General features: G+C 40.2%; 1 protein-coding gene across 4 annotated transcripts in view; it reads left to right on the plus strand.

Annotated features, from left to right (window-relative positions):
• The first annotated feature begins 2,531 nt into the window (after positions 1-2,531).
• The window catches only part of itga7 (integrin, alpha 7), a 36,061-nt gene continuing 18,034 nt past the window's right edge, over positions 2,532-20,558 (plus strand). For 2 of the 4 annotated variants that reach the window (XM_031301682.2, XM_031301684.2), the window contains exons 1-4: positions 2,534-3,046; positions 17,441-17,568; positions 18,264-18,343; positions 18,625-18,880. In XM_031301682.2, the coding sequence (XP_031157542.1) occupies positions 2,829-3,046; positions 17,441-17,568; positions 18,264-18,343; positions 18,625-18,880 (682 nt within the window). In that variant the 5' untranslated portion in view covers positions 2,534-2,828. Of the gene's footprint in view, positions 3,047-17,440; positions 17,569-18,263; positions 18,344-18,624; positions 18,881-20,558 lie in introns of all 4 variants that reach the window. The other 2 variants (XR_004105331.2, XM_031301681.2) reach the window with 2 other exon arrangements.

The following is a 20,558-nucleotide window of genomic DNA, read 5'->3' on the forward strand; positions in this document are numbered from 1 at the left end:
ATATCCACGACGTTCCACTTCCGGGATTGCTCCATTGCAGATGGAAATTTTGCCGGATTTCACTCATTTAGGCCAGAAATCCGTTACCTTCCACTTTCTTTGTGTTGGCATTTTAAACTCTGGTCGATTTATGAGGGCTATGGTTAACCTTTTCTCAGAACTCTGCAGGGTAAATCCAGACAGCTAGCTAGACTATCTGTCCAATCTGAGTTTTCTGTTACACGATTAAAACAACCTTTGAACGTACACGTTCCACCAAAACAAGTTCCTTCCCGAGGCTATTTTGTAGAGGCACAGTTGCTCCGTACGGCGCTTAGCTCTGCCCAAGACGATTGTGATTGGTTTAAAGAAATGCCAATAAACCAGTGCATGTTTTTCTCCCATCCTGGAATGCTGTGTGGACTAGCCAGACCCAGACTATTGTTCCCCAGCTTCTCCGCAGCGCTGTGGAGGTAGGTCTGGCAATGCAAGACTAGACTCAGCTGTACTTTGTGTTTAGTGCATATGTTCGCATGCTAACACGCTAAACCATCCAGCTAAATGTTAGCATTGTCATTTTAGCATGCTGACATTAGCATTTAGCTCAAAGTACAGCCTCACAGAGCCGCTGGAATGATTGTAGACTGTTAATCTTTAAAATACTAAAATATCTTATTCTGAACTTGTAGATTCACTCATGATTTGCCAGCGTGTTATATTAGCTAATACTAATGCAGTCTAACACATCAGTCCTGCAGTAAGGATGTGGTGCTGTTGAACTGTATTTTATTATACAGAGGTGAGTATCTGATTTAGCCCATTATCAGTGATGTAAATGGGGGGGGGGACAAAATAATAAAAACATCTGTCAGTATAACACAATAAAATTCAGCAGCGCCACAAACTGCAGCTCCAAAAAAAAAAAAAAAAAAAAAATTCACTTATTGCAGGATTTATTGCAAGACTGTTGTATTAGACTACATTAGTTGTTGGTGTACCTAGAGGCAGTTTGTGTATAGTGAAAGCTTTTTTAAATACCACATAAGGGCAACAGGGGGCAGAGAGTGTTCAACACCAGAAGCTGGTTTGTGATGCCAGCTAGATCACATGAGAGGAATTTAGCCTCATCCTTCCAGTGACCTGGTGTGTCAGACATTGATGATAGTGCCCAAAGACACTAATCTTAGGTTTTTATCCCCCTTAATTAATGTGCAAGTTTTCTTAAAAAGTTTAGCTGCCTCTTTGTCAACGCTCAAAGATATTTTCTGCATTAGATTGTACAAGTGTACCTTATAAAGTAGCCACAGTGTTTATTACGAACCAGAAAAGCTCCACAGAATGAACTGTTGCTCTCAATGTCTTTTTTTGTGTTGGTAACGTAAAAAGTAGAATTGCATTTTCATGCGTTGTGGTCCTACAGTGCGTTCCATCCTCTGTAATCTATATAAAATCTTTGCGTCTTAATTTTGATATTCCAATATCACCTCCGTCCCCTGTACGATCTACTGTGCATAAGAAAGTCACACCTGTGGGATAAGTTAAAAAAAAAGAAGAAAAAAAAAGAAATAATAATAATAATAATTATATATATAATAATTATATATATATATATATATATATATCTATCTCACTGGCTAAATGAAAATCTTAAGTCACATCCCTTTTATCCAAATCACATCAACCCATCCGAACTGGGAACACACACACACACACACACACACACACACACACACACACACACACGAGTATTTCATTTTCTCACGTCGTTGGTGTGCAACTGTTGTGTGTGTGAGGTTTATTGTGTGGAACAGTTGAGGTGACACACTGACAGCTGCACACAGATTGACTCGAGACAAACAGAAATCAGCTGGTTAAAATGGCAGCTGTGGATGAGAGGGCATAACTGAGGAAGACTGCCGTTATGTTGTTTGTTTGAGGTACTTGTATAGAAAAATCATCGGGGTAAAACACTTTACATATTACATATCAGTGACTAAATAAAATCACTTGATGTGCTTTGTTGGAGTCCTGCAATTTTCCTGATGTCAGCACAGCACATAAAGGTCTGTAATAAAGTTTCCTGGGTCACCGTGCACATGTAGGCCTCTTTTGTCTCCCATTCATTGCAGATCAAGTCAGACATCAGGGCTTTCAAGCTCAGAGTAAGAAAAAAAAATCTAAAGGTTTTTCATCTGTCTTGCTTTTTAACTAAGACTGTACCTCAGGTTTTCCCCTCTTTTATGCTCCTCAGATCCACAAGCACCTGCAGCAAAGAGTGGCCACAGAAAGAGGCACTTTGGATTGTGTGAACTCGAACAGATAAAACAGTCTGCTGTCTTTTCAACCTGTCTCTCTCTCTCTCTCTCTCTCTCTCTCTCTCTCTCTCTCTCTCTCTATTCAATGGCCTCCAAGTATCTTGACAACCTTGCCTGGTATTTTGGCAGCAGTCCCTTGAGTGTTGATGTCAGCTGAGAGAGGGGAGGCAGGGAGGGACTGAAAGAGAGAGGGGAGGGGGAGGAGTGAGCGGGCTATTCAAGGCACTTGTCCTCTGTCTCCCTCTGAGCATAGAGGAGGGGGAGGCGCACATGCATTGAGAGAAACTCACAGACACACACATATACGAGTGGCGGCCACATTTTCACAGCCTGCTCTTCAGACTGACAGCAGCAAACGGAGTTGAGAGGCAGCACGAAGAGAAAGAGGATTAGAAACAAGGGAGGCATCAACAGAGGAGAGGAGACGACACAGGATTTGCCCTCTTTTTATCTCTCTGGGAACCATAAAAGGATTCCCCCTGTACTCTTCTTGAACTGAACTTGCTCTGCTGCTAAGAGGACCTGCACCCTACTATGGCAGCTCTGGTGGGACATGGGAACACTGTCTCCCTCTCATCTTGTTCCTCTCATCGTTGGACTACCCTCATCTGGGCTCTGTTGTTCTTTTTAGGCAAAGTGTGGGGCTTTAACCTGGATACTACTCACACACTGCATAAGTTGGGAGACCATGGCACCTTTTTTGGTTTTTCTTTAGCACTTCACCAGCAGCTTACCCCAGAGCCTCAGAGCTGGTGAGTGGGTGAATGCAGCACTGAGCATGTGCACTGTGTGTCCTTATTGACTTTTTCTTGCACCTCACATACTCAGTGTAAATGTGTGGTATATTCTCTGCACCTGTGTTTCATTCAAAATGTTCACTATACCATGAATTTAAATTTTTAGGGCAGTTAAAAGCTGAAATTTGAGTTGTGTGGCTGCTACAGTCAGCGTTTCCATGCTGCACCAGTCCTCAGATTTGCTAAATCATTGTTACACATAACTCTCATAACTCTGAACTGGGTGCAGGAATTTCAGCATGTTTATGTGCAGCATGTACAGCAAGAGCAGCCTGAGCTCTGAGTTAATAGACAATGATTTACAGTAAGTGGAGAGTGGATGAGAGTAGGCTTGTGCTGAATCAGTTGGCAGGCAGTGATTTCTGAAGAAAAAAAGGGTGATTTTTCCTGAGTAGTTCAGGTTAGATGCTGACTTCACACACACACACAAGAGAAGTAGAGAATGTGTCCTATAGTGTGTTGTGTGTATGTGTTCATGGATGAGATGTGTGTTTGCTTCTCTTGTGTTTATTCTGTGATGTGTTTGCCAAAAGCTGTTTTGCTGTGTCTTTTAGTGTGACTGAACACTGAAGCCCTGTTTCCGTCCTCTTGTAATTATGCATAAAGTATACCTATATACATTTACATATAATGTTCACTGCATGACGGCTAATAAGAGACAGCCTTAATATATCTCTCCTGAAGCTGTGTGATTAATATTTCATCTGATAAGGTGCCAGAGAGAACAGTTTTGTAAATATATATATTATTTACAATATAAATAGATATATTATTTACATAAATATATATATTATTTACAAAACTGTTCTCCATATATATATATATTGATATTAATGAACGTCCGTTGCATTCAAGCCATTGCCAAATGAGTTGATACAAAGCTAATTAAGACTATCAGCTCCACACAACTCTCTCTGTATTTCTCAGTATGGCTATGTTCAGAAGATTATGTTGTCAGGCGACTTTCACGCACAGAAACTTAGAAGATAATTATCTCTTCTGAAGAGACCATCATCCATTACATACATTTATACTCACATACTCACTTAAAAAAAAACAGCCACCTACATAAGTGCCTTAAATACAGTAAAATACTAAAATACTACTTTTTTATTTTGTTATAGTTTTAGTTACTTTCAATCTACATGACAATGCATCATATTTCATAAAATTAAGCAGTAGAAGTAGGGGTAAAAAGTACAGTATTCCCCTATGAAATGAAGTTGTGTAGAAGTATGAAATTGTAAAAAAAAAAAAGAGGAAATAGAGGTAGCTCAAACACTACACTTCATTACTTTCAACCTGTGAATATAACAAATGCAACACTGATGTAATGTACACCATTTAAAAAGTAATTAAAAACACTTTTTGAATAAGGGTGTAATTTACTACATGTCCCTGTTTTGAAGCTCCATATATAACCGTTGGCTCCTCAGTTTACTCAGGCTGGAGTCACCCTGTCGCCTGGTAAGACCAGGGGAATGACATCAGCATTCACACAGACACATAGACAGTTGGAAAGTGAAGCGATGTCACCCCTCTGAAACCTGCTCACTGTACAGCAGCATTCCTGGAACTTGTTTTAAAAACTGACTCAAAGCTCAAAGTATTGTATCACGCTCTGCTGTGGGCCATTTCAAAGTGCAACAAAGGGAAGACTCCCAAGAAAATGCCCATGTTGCACCAGTGGAGTTAGTGCCAGGAGGAGACAATCAATAAACTAATTGATGTGCTGATGTGATGCACCAACTGGAAAAGAGTTGGATGAATAATGCTGTTGCTAGTATGCTGTGACATCACACCCACTGTTTGCAAAAATGACTTTATAATGATTTCATCCTGTCCCAAATCAGTATTTGACTTGCAGGGCTGTAGCCACGATTTTAGAGATTCTGAGAATATTATTATTCGATTTCCCAACATGAAGATTGAGTGAAAACCATGTATGTCCAAACACGCCAACTTTTCATGAGCTAATGAAAGTAGCCCTGGTTTCATCTTTTTTCAGATAATCCAAATTATTTTTAAGTGGTTAGAGTAAGAAGTTGGACAATTTTCTTAATCCCTAAACCTGCAATAACAGATTTTTTGGCCACTTGGGGGCAGCACAACCCTTTTAGGTTGATATGGCGAATTTGTAAACGGTGGCTTGTTTACACATCTAGCTGTTACGGAGTAACACTGTCATTCATTTGGAGTCGTGTTTCTGGCCATCTGATGAATGTAAATCCAACATATATTTTAAATCTTTTAGCTCTGTTTTTGGTCTCCACCAACTCTTGAGGAAAATATCTGACCCTTTAGCTGATAAATACTTCACTATGATCACCAGCTAGTCGCTAACTTTGTCTGTCTGCTGTTTGATGCTGAGCAGGTATACAGTGGGCTTTTTTTGGTCAAGGGAAGCTGCAGATTTGTGTGATAATTCTCTGTACTGTAGGTTTGTCACTACAAGCAGCTCCTTTCATATTGTCACATTGTTTCACATTGTTTCACATTGTTTCACAGTGTTTCACATTGTCATACAATAGTATGTAAATTTACTGGTTCCTAAACCCGCAAATTCCCAGAAAAAATACAAAAATCATGACCTCACTGGTACATCCCCAATGACTTGATGATTTCATCAGCAGTGTGGACTGTAGGAGTTCAAAACATTTTGACTTGATATAATTGCACTCTCAGTTAGAGAAATATATTATTCAGATAGCAACAGAGCAATTATCTTTCCTGTCTGAATAGTACATTAGCTTATGATAGTGCCCTCTCTAGGAGTTTAGTTTCCAAGGTGCTCCAATTATCATCTCTGCTCTTCTGATATGTTGTCGTGAAACAGTTTGCCTCAAACGTATTGTAATTAGATGCTATTGACTCATTTTCTCTTTATATCATGAAGGTTTGGGTTACTGTCGCCAGTGGCCACACTGTGTTGTCCTCATTGTGTGTTGTGCCACCGGAGTCAATGGTGAAAATGATATTACTGCTTTGATGCTATGTTCTGTGCTTACTCATGGCAGTATGACACAACCCATAACGTTAAAGTGCTAATAGAAATCAGCTTAGTCATACTGTCACATTTTTAGAGTATCACCTTCTCTGGTTTTGGAGTTGCACTGTTAATTGGAATTTGTTTCCCTAAAGCAGTGATACTCAACTTAGATAAGATGCTGGGTTGCCCACCGACCATTTTCTAATTCACAATCTAAAATAAATTAATTCACACTGGGATTTGTTTTTGTACTTTGAATGTAAATAAGGTGCCAGATTGCATAAAAAGTATCAAAATAGAGCAAGTTCACCAAGTGCCAGGGGAGGGTCCCTATAGTAACAACCCTTTGCACACTTGACCTCAGTTAATTTGAAAGTAAAGGATTTTAAAGAAAAATTAGTTATAGGCCTTTTAATGTTTATTCACTTTTTCTGATAAATATTATTAATGTGTGTTTATTAACTGGCCCCTGGCCTCCTGTTATTTTGCAAAAGTGGACCCTGGGCAAAGCAAGTTGAGTATCCCTGCCCTAAAGCATCAGAGGAGTTGTGTGTATTTCTTCAAAGGAAGGACCATACAATGTTGGGGCACAGACATTCAGCTTCAGATACAGCTGGAAGGTTAATGGATTGAATGTGTTTTTGTTCAGTTTTACAGTTTCTCTTCAGTGCAGGCTTATGTCTACCCCAAACCCTACAGCTCCTTTTCAGTATGGCAGCAAAGGTCAACCCCATGTGACACAATGATTTCATATCGACCAATCTGCTGTAATGAGATTCTGTTCACATGTTGGGAGGAAGTTAAAGTATGCCATACATAAGAGCCTCAGTCTGGCTTCCCGGACTTCTGTAAACTTTATATTATCTCTCTTGGTTGTTGCTGTTGTCCTGAAGGCCCCAAGCTGAACTTAGTGGGCTTCTCCTGCTGCTGCTGCCAGACAGAAGATGAGATGAGAGAGTATTTCAGACTGAGTTATGTGTGTGTCTGCTATTTATACTGCTATGAGAAGTGCTTCTGCTAATAGTTCACTGCCTGGTGAAGACAGGAAGCCCCCTTATCCCTGGTTGTTATCCCACAACTGCCAATCTAATCTCCCCGAAATCAGCTCACTGCTCATACCACTCATTGCCGTACCTATAGTGCCATGCAGCATAGCTAATAAAAAAAAAAAAAACATGCACTGCTGATATTCAGGATTCAGGATTCAGCTTACTCTACATACTGCAAACATTTAACCCTTGTATGGTGTTTGGGTATGTGGGACCCGTTTTCAATGTTTGCTAAAAGAAAAATGATGCTATTTATTGTTTCTTCTAACTCAAACTCACTGGCCTTGGCTCATTTTCTGTGAAGAACATAAAAAAATAACTTATTTTCAATGACTGCACACGGTACACCCCACCTACACATAACTATTACATATGACGTGTTCAGGTCTACTGGACCCAAGTGTATTTAATTGTAGGTGCTATGAAACTATGTTGTCTTTATGCACCTGCTATTCCCACACAAAGTTACAAAATTGTTACATTTCAAGCACTTTCACCTGTTCTGATTAAGTTCTAAGAAATAAGCACCAATAATTATTAAAACTCTTGTTTATATTTTTTTTTAACCATTTTTATAATTGAATTTCCTTGTTTTCTCACAAAAAATGAAAATTATCATGTGATCATAAATGTGATCTCACAGGGGTAAATGGCAAATATGAACCATAAATGATGTATATATCATTGGTAATTTAGCTAAAGTAAACATCTGTTAAGTTTTTTTACATAAATTGTTATGGCTGTATTGATTTAAAAGCTTAATAATGTGGTGGGTCCACCAGACCTGGGAACATTGGCTGTGTAACAAAAATATGAACACCACACAAGGGTTAATGTCATACATCAGTATCCTTAAAACAAACCCATGACAGGATGGTATCGCATGAAGCGTTCTGCATATATAAATGTTTAGCTCACTGCCAAAGGCTTGCTGGAAAGCCTGGAGACTTACAGTTTCTGGTCATTTATTTATATTGATCTCTGCCTCTTTATTTAATGTAAATGTCTTTTCTGTTTGAGAGTGCTTTGAGGTGGGGGAAGGCAGTTCTGGTTTGATGCAAATCATCTGTGATGTATCTCTATCTGGCCTTGAAAGACATCTATTGTGCTTACTCTCTATTGACCCAATTGTTGGCCTTCCTTTTGTGTTATTTTTTTAATTGTAGCAGGAATCTTCTGCATGAACTTTTATTGGCAAATGAATACTTTTTAACAGTGTCCCCCCCCAAACCAGTCAGTTTGTTTTCAGGCGCAGCATAGCCACACATTGACAACATTATTAGAGTGTGATTTATCAGACTGTCAGGCTGTTGATGTCAGTAGACGTGCTGTTGGCTGTGTTGCATTGCTATCAGAGGGAAAGTAGAAAGTCTCAGGTTGCAACGAGGTTCATGTTTACCATGGACCTGTTTTGGTGCCTTTCTTGAGGAGATTCTCAGTGCCAGTGGGGCCACATGTAGCCAATATACTGTAATCCCAATATAATCTTAGTCTGGAGTTCGGTTTCACTGGCTGTGTAAGGATCTTAAACAGAGCTTTCTGAAGCTGAACAAATCCTCTTATTGAACTGGAGGCTTGATTAACACAGCTTAAAAAACAAGAGTGGCGTGTGGAAGTGATTTTGGATGACCTCCAAAAAGGTTACAGAGATTGCAAGAGAAGACAATCACTCTCATGTCTGTGTGCTAAGTATCAAGCTAAAGACAGCAGCTGATTAGCTTAACAGTTAGTCTGGCTTACAGATGAATAGTGCAACCGGTCAACAAATAGTTGTGCACGTTGTGCGCTTTATGGTGTTTTTCCATTACATGGTACTTGCTCGACTCTACTCAACTCAGCTCGACTCGACTCGGCCGCGGTGCCCCGTCCTCCATTTTCCATTGCAGATTTTGTACCGCCTCATACCTGAGGCGAGTGTGGCTGGTCGTCATAGCGACACCGCAGGAAACTGCTGTGACCTAACGCGACACACACACAAAACGTCGAAAGTGTGTTGTTTTTGACTCTCAGCCAGAATACAAATTTTGTTTCAAAAGAAGCTGGAGGCAGCAAAAAAAACACCGCTGGCTAAACTATTTAAAAATGGCGGGTTTGTTCAGGAGACCCCCGTCTGTCGCTGGCAATGATGACGCAGTGATTAGTGACGATTCTCTCTGACCAATCAGTAGTCTGCAGGTTTTCACGTCACCTTTTGGTATCGGCTCAGCTCGCTTGGAACCTAGACGGAGGTGATACTAAAAAGAGTACCTGTTAGCAGGTACCAGGGACTTTTTTTCGTAATGGAAAACCAAAAAAAGCAAGTAGAGTCGAGGCGAGTCGAGCAGGTACCATTTAATGGAAAAACGCCATTACAGGTGCTGGCAGGTGGCTTTTGCTACCTTTGGCTAAGCTAATTGTCTGTTAGCTTTAGCTTTATATTTACCATACAGATATGAGAGTGTAATCTAGGCCTATCTTCTCCTCTAACTCCCATCAAAAAAGAAAATAAGCATATTTCCCCAAATGTAAAAAAACTAAACTTCTTTAAGTCTTTAACTTTAACATCCACACTGTGTTTGCTGTTTGCAAAACACAATACCCTCTACGCCTTCCAGTACCATTTATTTGGTATAATACACATATAAATGTGTCTAAATGGGGCCCAGCATAACTGCCTCACACATTCAAAACACAATGAAGAATTTCTGGGGGTTCATTTGCATTAAAATAGCCAAATAAAAGCTGCTTTTTCGGCCTCAGCTTAAGAGTTGAGAATGAACCTTCCCCCTTTTCCCTCCCTAATTCAATTCATGATTTTTCTCCTGCTCCCTTTCTCTTGTTGCTAGACCTTCTAGAGGCCATTCATGTGAAAGCCTCATAAATGTAAGAGCTCACGCTGCTGCAGTGCTTATTTATATGAGAGATCAGAAGAGCAAAGGGTATATAGCATTGGGCTTTACAGTCCGGCACGCAAACACACACACACACACACACACACACACACACACACGATTAATGCTCTTTACTAGCTCCCACTTACTCTCTGTCTATTTAACATTCTCCCATTCCTCCACGCTGGGCTGCCTGGACAAAAGCTCGGTGGGAAGCAGCGCTGCTTGGCTGAGAGCTTTCAGGAATATTACTCTGCGGCCCACGTGCTAACTGGAGGGAGAGGGACAATCTGCAGACTGAGTCAAAAAGGAAACACACAATTTAGATCTGATGGAGGTGCAATTACTTCACAGGAGAAGCAGGAGCTGATTCTGTATCTTCACTTCAGAGATACACGGCAGATACAGTCCTGAGAAGATTTCAGGCATTTTGTTGCATTATTAGTACACATAATTATCATCTTTGGGGTAATAACTCATGTTTGACTGTGCTATTAGGTTTGCATTCAATGTTATTTTATAAAACATCTCAGCGGTTAAAGTGTGGTAAGTGTAGTATGAGTTGACTATAAATATGGTATAATATGTGGGGGGAGGGGTTGAGGGTCTGATGGGGACGGGAGCTGCAGAGATGAATAAATCATGGAAAGCCACCCCTTTGATTAAATGTGTGTGTGTGTGTGTGTGTGTGTCCACACTTATGTGTGTGACAATTTGTGTTGACTCTGGTAAAGACCCCGTTTAATCAATCAGCTGATTGTGGCTCTAAAGGAACCTGATACAGAATCAGTAAAAAACAGTGAAAAGCTGACAGGAACAGGAAATGACAAGGGATGTGGAGGCTTTCTGTTTGTATTTATTAAATTACGCAGGAAAGTCTTTGGATAAAAATGGTCTAATTACTTCAACATTAAAAAAATGATTTATATAGATGCCCTTTGCGTTATCACTGTCACCTGCTTATCTTTTTTAATTTCCTCAAACAGTTGTGGGTTAAAGAGGTCCACTAATGTTATCTGTATCTGTAATCTGTGGACTTTGTTTAGGATGCACAAAACCTTTGTAAATTCAGACTCAAATGCTGAATGCTACTCACACTAAATTATTGTATTATTATCATATTAGATTAGCATATTTTTTTTATTTTACACAATACTAAATCTGAAACACATAGCCCATTTATCCATGTATGCATATATAAAATAAAACAAAATAATACCTACATTTGTAAAGGAGTAGTTTTAGATTGTCCCTACATCATGTTTTTATCTTACTAATATAGAAAGAAAGCCAAGCAGGAGCTGATATGACTAGAATGGCAAAGCAGCAATTACTAGCCACTCCCTCAATCTCTGTTTTGTAGTTATGTGTCCTCTATTTGTTCTCTTTGCTTTTCAGATTTTTTTTCAGTCGCCTGTTTCCTTCCTTAACTGTCACCTCCATGTATCTCTCTTTGCATCTGAGTCTTGCCTTAACACACACACACACACACACACACACACACACACACACACACACACACACACACACACACACACACACACACTGAACATGATTAGTTTCCTCCAGGACAAGACATGCAGGTCAGACCTGGAAACTCTAGATTGATCACAGGTGTGACTTATTGATTGTGTTTGTCTGTCTCTGTGACATACCTGTCCAGAGTGTTTCTCTGCTTTTCACCCATTGCATGCTGCTTGTCTCTGCCCTCCCCAAAATGATGGATGGATGGATGGACAGAAAAGGAAAGAAAGAACAATTAAAATACAGGCAAATTATGTGAATCAGACAGAGTGTATCTCGATAGATGGATCAATAGATGGATGAGTGGATAAGGGAGGGGAAGAAAAGGAGATAAAAAGGGACAGGGGAGGGCTGGTGTAGAGGTTGTGTCCTCTTTACACTTTGGACCTGAGGGCCAATCATTACCCCATCTATGCCTGGAAATGACTCACTTCTCACTTATTGATCAGTAATGGAGCAGGTGGTGAGCTTAGGGGTTGTTAAAGATGCATGTGAAGGGAGGATGGGTTTACCATTGTCCTCTGAAAGCATAGTGTTTGTACCCTTCTCCGTCCTGAAATATACTTTCAGGGTTGGATAGAAGTTCTAAGGCTTTTTGCTATTTCTTTTGTTTTTTTTCAAATTGATATAAACTGTGCTTGTAATGTCCAAACAAATCGTTTAAGCAGGAAGTTCAGTCACATCCGTGGGCAGTGAACCACAATATCCCAAAGGGGTTTTTGCATGGCCTGGCAGCTGTTTCTGTCTCTCTTTTTGCCCTTTATTGTGCATTACCCACCCCTTTTCCTCCTCTGCCCACAGTGGGAGAGAGTTGAGATGTTAAAAACATGATGATTCACAGCTCGGTCACCTCATTCTCAGCTGCCATTTTCTCGTCAGCTAAACTGAAAGGAGAAACTGGAGTCAGGTGTGAAAGCGTGCATTTTTTTGAAAGAGCTCTGTTTTATGAGACATTGTCACAGCCGACATTGTTGGATGGGCTGCAGTCAGTGTGCTGATTCATAGTTTACACAGTTGTTGCACAGCCTTCTGTTGCCTGGTGTGTATCACATGTACGTGTGTGTGTGTGTGTGTGTGTGTGTGTGTGTGTGTGTGTGTGTGAACTATGTTCAGATCCATTTGTACACTCATGCCTCTATTAATGTCTGCATGCTTGCACATGTTTTCCTTTGCATATGTATATATATATTTGTGTGTGTGTGTGTGTGTGTGTGTGTCGGTGTCGGTGTGGGTTCCTGTGTGTGTGTGTGTGTGTGTGTGTTTGTGTGTCCAGGTCAAAGGTTACAGTCTTGCCTTAGGATAACAGAAGGCCTAAAGAGCCCCTGGCCCCCATGCTGATCCTGTAGAGCCACTGTCTATAGAGCAACAGCCTCGTGCTGCGCTCCGACGGACAGATGTCAAAGGATGTGAGCAGACAGATTAGGAGGGAGCAACTGAAATGGTCCTGAAACTAAATATTGGAAATATTTAGGGTTTATTTGATTCAACATTTCACAAACGTTATTAGCTTTCAAAAGGGACACGCCTGTAAAATTCCAGGGAAGGGTTGGGTTTAAAAACTAAACTTTGTATCGGCTGTTAAAAGTTTCAGTTGCTCTTTTAAATGGAAGTGTGAAAAAGCTTCTGCCCCCTTAAGCACATTGTTTGAATGATCTGAAGTCACATTGAGGCCCTTTACTAACTTAACTAAGCCGTCATGTTAACGTCTGAACTGCTTTCCAGTCTTTTGTCTCTCTCTCACATCTCTTCTTTTTCAGTGAAAGTCCTCACTTTCCACAAACAAACATAACAGGACTTCAGGAAATTTTCTTGAGATTACAAGTCTTGTTTGAATGTGTATTGGTGTGTTTACATTCAGACATGCAAGTATTGCCAGCTGTTTTCAGTAACAAAGAAAAGGCAGCCTTGTTTTTAGCTAAATATCAGTGGACTTTGGAGTATATAAAATTGATTTTAGTTTTTGACCTAAGAGTTGGGGAATTTTGTCAACCTAGGAGGAGCATGCATCCCACAAAAAAAAACATGAAAATTGACTTCACTGGATTTTACAAGCTGCAAGTGCAATGATATAAGGATAAGCTGAACATTGCTGGACTTGCTGGATCATATTTTAAGGTTGTGAGTCATCTTTAAGATGAGATGGACCAACTCTTTTGGGCGTAGCTGTTTTTCTTATTGCACTGCTTTCTTGGTATTTAGAGATGCTGGTCTGGATAATGGTTACATGTGTGATGTATTGTTGTCTGTCTCTCACACTTAATCTGCCTGTATGGGAAGCTATCTGAATGCAGGGATGTGACTCCTGAGAGTGGGGGAGGAGTGAAGGAGGATGGGATTGTGTGTGTGGATGGGGTTTGTATGGGGGAGGGTTGGACAGGATCGTGGATAGTGTTGGGGTCACTACACATGCTTCCCTCAATGAACACATGGGTGTGAGTGTAGTGTAATGAGGGCCCTGTGTGTGATTGTCATGCGTCTGTGATGATTAGCTGGAAAAACCAGCATGATTTTCATTACAATGGAGGGGTTTTGACAATGTTGTGTAATTGTTTTGGTGACAGCAGCTGACAAGTTAATCATTGTAGTGTATACCATATTCATAATTCCTAGATGCAATTAAAACCACATACATGCAAAATACAGTATGCCATGCCTCAAAAATCTTCCACATGCTTTGTTGGTCCAAAATCAACACTACACAAAGTCACTAAACTATTGTTTTTGACCATCAAGACATAATAATGATATTATATATAAGATATTACTTATATCTTATATATTACTTATTACTTACTACCAGGAAAGAGCTTCGCTGAGATTGAAAATCTCCTTGCCAAGTGTCCTTGCCAAGAAAGCAGCACCACATACCAATATAAACCATAGAGGTTTTCGTGTGGGATATCAAAAGTAGGACTATTAATATAAATAGTAAAAAGGAGCGACACCAGAACTGAACCCTGGGGTACGCCATTGCTCACATTTGGCATGGCTGTAAACTCTAAGCCTTGTTTAATCAGTTTGTCAGGGGGAGTTGCTGATGCAGACAGGGCCCAGGTGCATTATCTAATCTGTATATACAACCTGGCAAAGCAAATTACAAATTAAACAATCACAATCACACACACACACACACACACACACACACACACACACACACACCCACACCGGCTCTGTGGCGTCACAGTTGCGTTCAAGACCCTGATATCTCCCATCCAGGCCCAGTCTACAGCAGCAACAAAATACCCACAACCACTCATGTTACACACTCACACACACTCCATGTCAAATATGGGTTTACTGAAAGATGAGCTTGGCAGTGGAGATCATATTCATGCTCTGACTCAATCCTGAACAATGAAATGAGCTAAGAAGTGAGTAAAGGGCAAAACAAATGAAAGCATTCAGTCATGACAATCTGTGTTCAGTTTGGGACATGTGTGCCTGTCAGTATGTTTTACATTATTCAACTCTGATTAACTCAATCACTTAACTTGGTACAAACAGATTCACAAATAAAATATTCAGGGCTGTGACAATGGTTGAAGACACACAGACACCACAATTTTTCAAACAAAATTGCTTTTCATTATAGGTAAAGATGAAGGGGAATGAGTAAATACATGTTCTTAAAAAGGGCTGCAACTAATGATTTATTTTCACATTTTGTTTATTCATTGATCAATTGTTTGGCATTAAATGTTAGCAAATAATAAAAAATGCCCATCGCAATTTCCGAAAGCTTGAGGAAACATTTTCAAATGTCTTGTTTCGTCCAACCGATAACCCAAAGATATTCAATAACTATTGCATGAGAGAAAGAAAAGTAGCCGATCCTTATAATGAGAAGCTGGAGCTTGTGAATGTTTAGCATCTTTGCTCAGTTAATTGAAATGATCAATGAACTTTCAAAATAGTTGCCAATTATTTATCTGTTGACTAATTGCATAGTTGACTTATCATTTCAGTTTCATTAAACATATTTTTTCATATTTGAGACAATGGAGGCATATTGTGCTAGTAAATATAAGTAGTAATTCATGCTAAATTAAATGAAAAGTGCTAAGTGTAAAATTCCCTTACACTATCTCAATCCTCACTCTCTTCCCCTGTAATTTTTTGTTTTTTTAAGTGCTGGTTGGACACATTATCTTAAATGACAATAAAGTATGTGCCATCTACATTATGTAAGTTAGATAAAAAACCAGTGAGTAGAGATTTATTTCTTAGCCACACTTCTAATTTACGTGTACCCCTTGACTTGAAAGATGGCCAAGGCCCCTAATCGTTTTGTTTTTTTCGCTGCATATACTTTATGTCTTTTATGGTGTTTTCTCCCCGAAGAATAATTTAAATCTGTCAAAGTTGGTTGAATATAACGTTTAGGCACATGGACAGTTGGGAGCAATCCAAATCTCTCCGCCAAATACTGGTGGTATAAGAGCTTAACAGACCTCCCACCTTGCACCCTGACACCTGCCAGTGTGTCTGCACATGTTGTGGGAAAGATAGGTATCACCTCAACTCCTAAACATAAACCAGAGCTCCCCAGGAATGTCGAGCTATAAGAGGGATCGGATCTTATCAGGTCTTTTTTAGTGATACCTTCTTCCTCTTAAATCCCTTATGTTTAACACACGTTTGCGTTAGCTTAACCCCCGTTTGGTCAAGGTTTTTTATGTAGACCATCAGTGATGTACACTTGGCTCTGTGTGGCTGGAAAGTAGAGCTATCTGGCACTCTGGGCAATATCAGTGGTACTTTTTGTGTCAGTGTGTGTTATGATGGTGTGGATGAGAGTGAGGACAAAGGTTTTTTTCTTACGCTGGACTAAGAAAAGATGTTGAGTCAGTGTGGCAGCTATTGTCATAGTGTAATATAAGCAAGATGTTGGGATGTGCTGCGGCCTGGTCCAACATGTTTTCCATCACCTTCAAACTATTTAAACTGCATCAAGGAACAATCTCAATTATCCAGCACAGGTGTAAATTAGTAATGATGAGTTGCTGCTGTTATGGCCTGTTGATAAGTGTCTTTTACCTCTCAGACGTCTACTTCTATCTCTGTTTCTTTGTGTGTGGTTCATGCAGGGGTCTATCAGCTTGCTACACTGTATTTATAGACAAAATACTTCCCAGCCACAGAGATAACTCTAATTTAACTGTGTACATAACAAGGTAGATATGGGGGGAGGCTGGATGGGAACTTTGCACACAGGCATTACAGCTAGTTATTACTCTATATGTAGGCAGCAGGCACACCTTGTAACTGCTATTGTTGTGGCACCCAGTTAAAGGTTGATCCCTCTCACTTTTTTTTTCACCTTACAGTACAATCTGCTCTTTGTTCTCCTGTCTTTCTCCTTAGCCTCTGTTTCCCCACGTCTCGCTTCCATGCATAGGCCATGGCTGACAGTGTTGGGTGGAATGTGGCTCAACATTCAGTTTTTAAATAGCATCCTAGCCTGAATCAGCCGCTCCTAATAAGGCAGAGGGCAGTGATACTGGCCCCAAAATATCAGCAACCACTTACTGAGAATAAAACATTTCCTTTCCTTGATAGCATAGGATGATTGGTGAGGAGCCACAGCATGTTAGTTCAAACAAGATACAGTACTTAAAGACGCCACAGTGTCAGCAGGACTTCAATATCTTGAACTGCAGGTGTTTGTTTTTCACAGTAATGGTGGCTTAGGTCAGCTAAGGCTAAAGTGTGAAATTAGCCACCGGTCATGTGTGAAATAATAACGTCAATAATAGTGTTTAACAACTGCAACTACATTGTAAGTAGAACTAAGACGATATTTTCTGTCATGAACCTATGATGAACCTATAACCCATACTACTGTAAAATCAGCAATACATATTTTTATTATATTAATATTTATCACAATTAAATGTTCACTGTGATGTTCCTTCAGGATCCTGGTGGGGGCACCGCAGGCAGCGGGGCAGGGCCTGCTGAGAGGCAGCCGGCCAGGAGCCTTGTTCAGGTGTCCAATCACACCCGAGGAGTACGATTGTGAGAGGGTGGATATTGATGGAGAAGGTGAGTGTAGAGCTGAAACGATTAGTCAGGTAATTGATTAGCAGTGACAATTTGCTGCTCATCGAATGAGCAACAATTGTGATAATCAACTAGTAATTTTATATAAGCAAAAAGTCCAAAGAATGATGCTGTTCTAGCTTTTTTAAATATAAATATTTGCTGGTTTTCTTGTTTCTATTGTTGCTTTTGTTGGTTTTTTTTAATACTAAACTGAACCTCTGGGTTTTCAACTGTTGGTCAGATAAAACAACCAGTTGAAACATGTCAACTTATAGGCTATAATATTGATAGGCATTTCAGTTAATTCAGAAAATAGGCAGATTGATAAATAATTAAAATTATTGGTTGCAGGAGAATATTCTTTAGTATACTGCCTGCACTTTCTTTTCTTTCGAGATTATCGACTTTATAATCTCTCGACTTTGTCTTTTCCTTAACTGATTGTGAATGCCATCATACCTTTTTATTCGAAAGCTTCTAACTAATGTTGCCATTAAAATGTACTTACTCTACATTCATATGTATACTTAGTAATTTGCATTGCATTAGAAAAAAAAGTTTACTATAATCTTAACTTGATTACTGATTATTGAATAACAAAGTGCTGTTTGCTTACTGTGGCTCAGATCCTAATTGGTTTACAAAATGGAAACAGCTACAGTATGATTGCCATTTCCTTCCGTGTTTTCCCTCAGTGAGTCTGGACAGAGAGAGCAAAGACAACCAGTGGCTGGGAGTCACTGTCAAGAGTCAGGGGATTGGAGGGAAGGTGGTGGTAAGTGAAGACCACATCCTGTAAATGCATCAGTTCAGGAAGCTCATTCTTTATTGTGTTTAAAAATAAAAGTGTTGTTCTGCTTCCAGTGATTGATCTGCCATTCATTTGTGAACATACAAGGCACATTTTCACATTTGGTTCATCTGTTAAATTGTACTAACTTTTAGACCCTTATGTATGAGGGTAAAGAGTAGACCTTCTGAATGAGTCAATGTATTTCTTATTTTTCAAGGACAGTAAATCCTTATACTCTAATGTGATTTCCTGTCCCTCACCAGACCTGCGCTCACCTGTATGAGCTCAGGCAACGTGTAGGTCAACCTTCAGAGACTCGTGACCCCATTGGACGCTGCTACGTCCTGAGTGAGGATCTGACAGAGCGAGATGACCTGGACGGAGGGGAGTGGAAGTTCTGCGAGGGCCGCCCGCAGGGACATGAGCAGTTTGGCTTCTGTCAGCAGGGAATGTCCGTCAGTTTCACCCCAGACAACAACTTTATCCTGTTTGGAGCTCCGGGAACTTACAACTGGAAAGGTAAGGTGTCTGATTGACCTGCAGAGGGCTAACGGAAACAACGCTGTGAAAAAGCAGACATGCTACTTCCAATGGAGAGATTTGTACCATTGTAGCCTGTTCTCATGAACCATACGTTCGAAAAGCTATGAAAAGATAAGCACTGTAATTTGTATGATTTCCACGTTCTTTTTTTTTGCTGTGCGCACCACATTGATTGCTGCTGTATAAGACTGTGGCTGGCCACATAGGGAGGTGGTTGGGGTGATAGGTGGACGTTAACACACCTGACTTTTCAAGCCAGAGAGCGGAGTTCACTTCCCGGGGAAAACAAAAGCTATCACCCAGGAAATGCGTGTTCCTTGGGAGTGTTTTAATACAAACCACCATCTTTTATCTAAACTTAACTAGTTGTTTCGGTGCCTTAACTTTCGTCGCCGCATAGCGCTCACTTTTTCTTGCCTAAACTTAACCGTGATCTCTGCCGAAATGGCCGGTAGCTCGCGGTGCTCTGTACCCGGCTCACAGTCACCTATTCTCGGGTAACTGAAACACCAACTACCGCTGACAGAGCACCGTAGCCGGTGTCGCAGAGCTCTGTAGCAGCTAAACACATCTACTAACTGCCGCTGATACGACGAGCCGTGATGGAGTTCTGTAGCCAGCGTCACGAAGCTCCGTAGCGGCTAAAACAGCTAGCAACTGCCGCTCTGTAGCACGGAGCGCTGTAGCCGATGTCATGTGACCAGTGGGCAGTCCTAGTTTTTGTATTATCTCATACGAGAATGCGTTGACCATTGTGGTGTTGCAGTTTTAAAGCCTCTGAACACTCACACAGGTGTTTCAGTGGTTGATTAGCACTCTGCTCAGGTTGAAGGCAGGCCAGAGCTTAGATGGGAATTTATTAGGTCACAAGTCTTTATCTACCAATAAGAATGATAAAGGTGTAATTTGTCCCGCCCTAACAGGTGCAACAGAGCTAACAGGTGACTCAGGAAGATGTCAATCAATCAGTCTATACACACCCACACAGTCCTGGGAAGAGGTCTAATCAGCCACATTAACTAGAAACACCTGTGTGGGTGTTGTGTGTGGCAGCAGCAAGACATCTGAATCTTTGGTGTTTAACACATTTTAACCCAATATGAGGAACATCAGTGAGCTATATTTTTTGCCTTCTAAAGATGTTATACCTAAATTGTGAGCAAACAACTTCAGCATCTATACACATCCTGTAGACAGGTATGAATAATAAAGATTTTTTCAATTAAATGTCCTTAGTTATTATTACTATTGTTATTATTATATCAATGACCCCACTTTTGCCCTTATTAGTGCTGCACCATTATTATGAGCCAAATGTTAACCTTTTGGGATTTTAGGATGACAATTTTCACTGGATATAAAAAAAAAAATTAGAAGTTGCAACTAAATGTCAGCTAGAGAAGATGGCCAATCCATGTGAACTGTCTAATTAAAACAGGACTATAACCAGGACAATATGTAATATATAATACAAACAAACTGAATTGATTTATAAACCAATCTAGTTATTGGACACAGCAGTGGCATGCACTTAATCAAAGAATGCACTGAGATTTATCTGGTGCAGCAAGCAGTTACTGGATTGATTTATATTGTCTGCCACATGAGATCGATGTCTTAATTTATCTTAGTTCATGCAATTGACACAGTGTGT

The sequence above is a fragment of the Sander lucioperca genome, chromosome 6 (genome assembly GCF_008315115.2).
Source record: "Sander lucioperca isolate FBNREF2018 chromosome 6, SLUC_FBN_1.2, whole genome shotgun sequence".
Classification (NCBI taxonomy): domain Eukaryota; kingdom Metazoa; phylum Chordata; class Actinopteri; order Perciformes; family Percidae; genus Sander; species Sander lucioperca.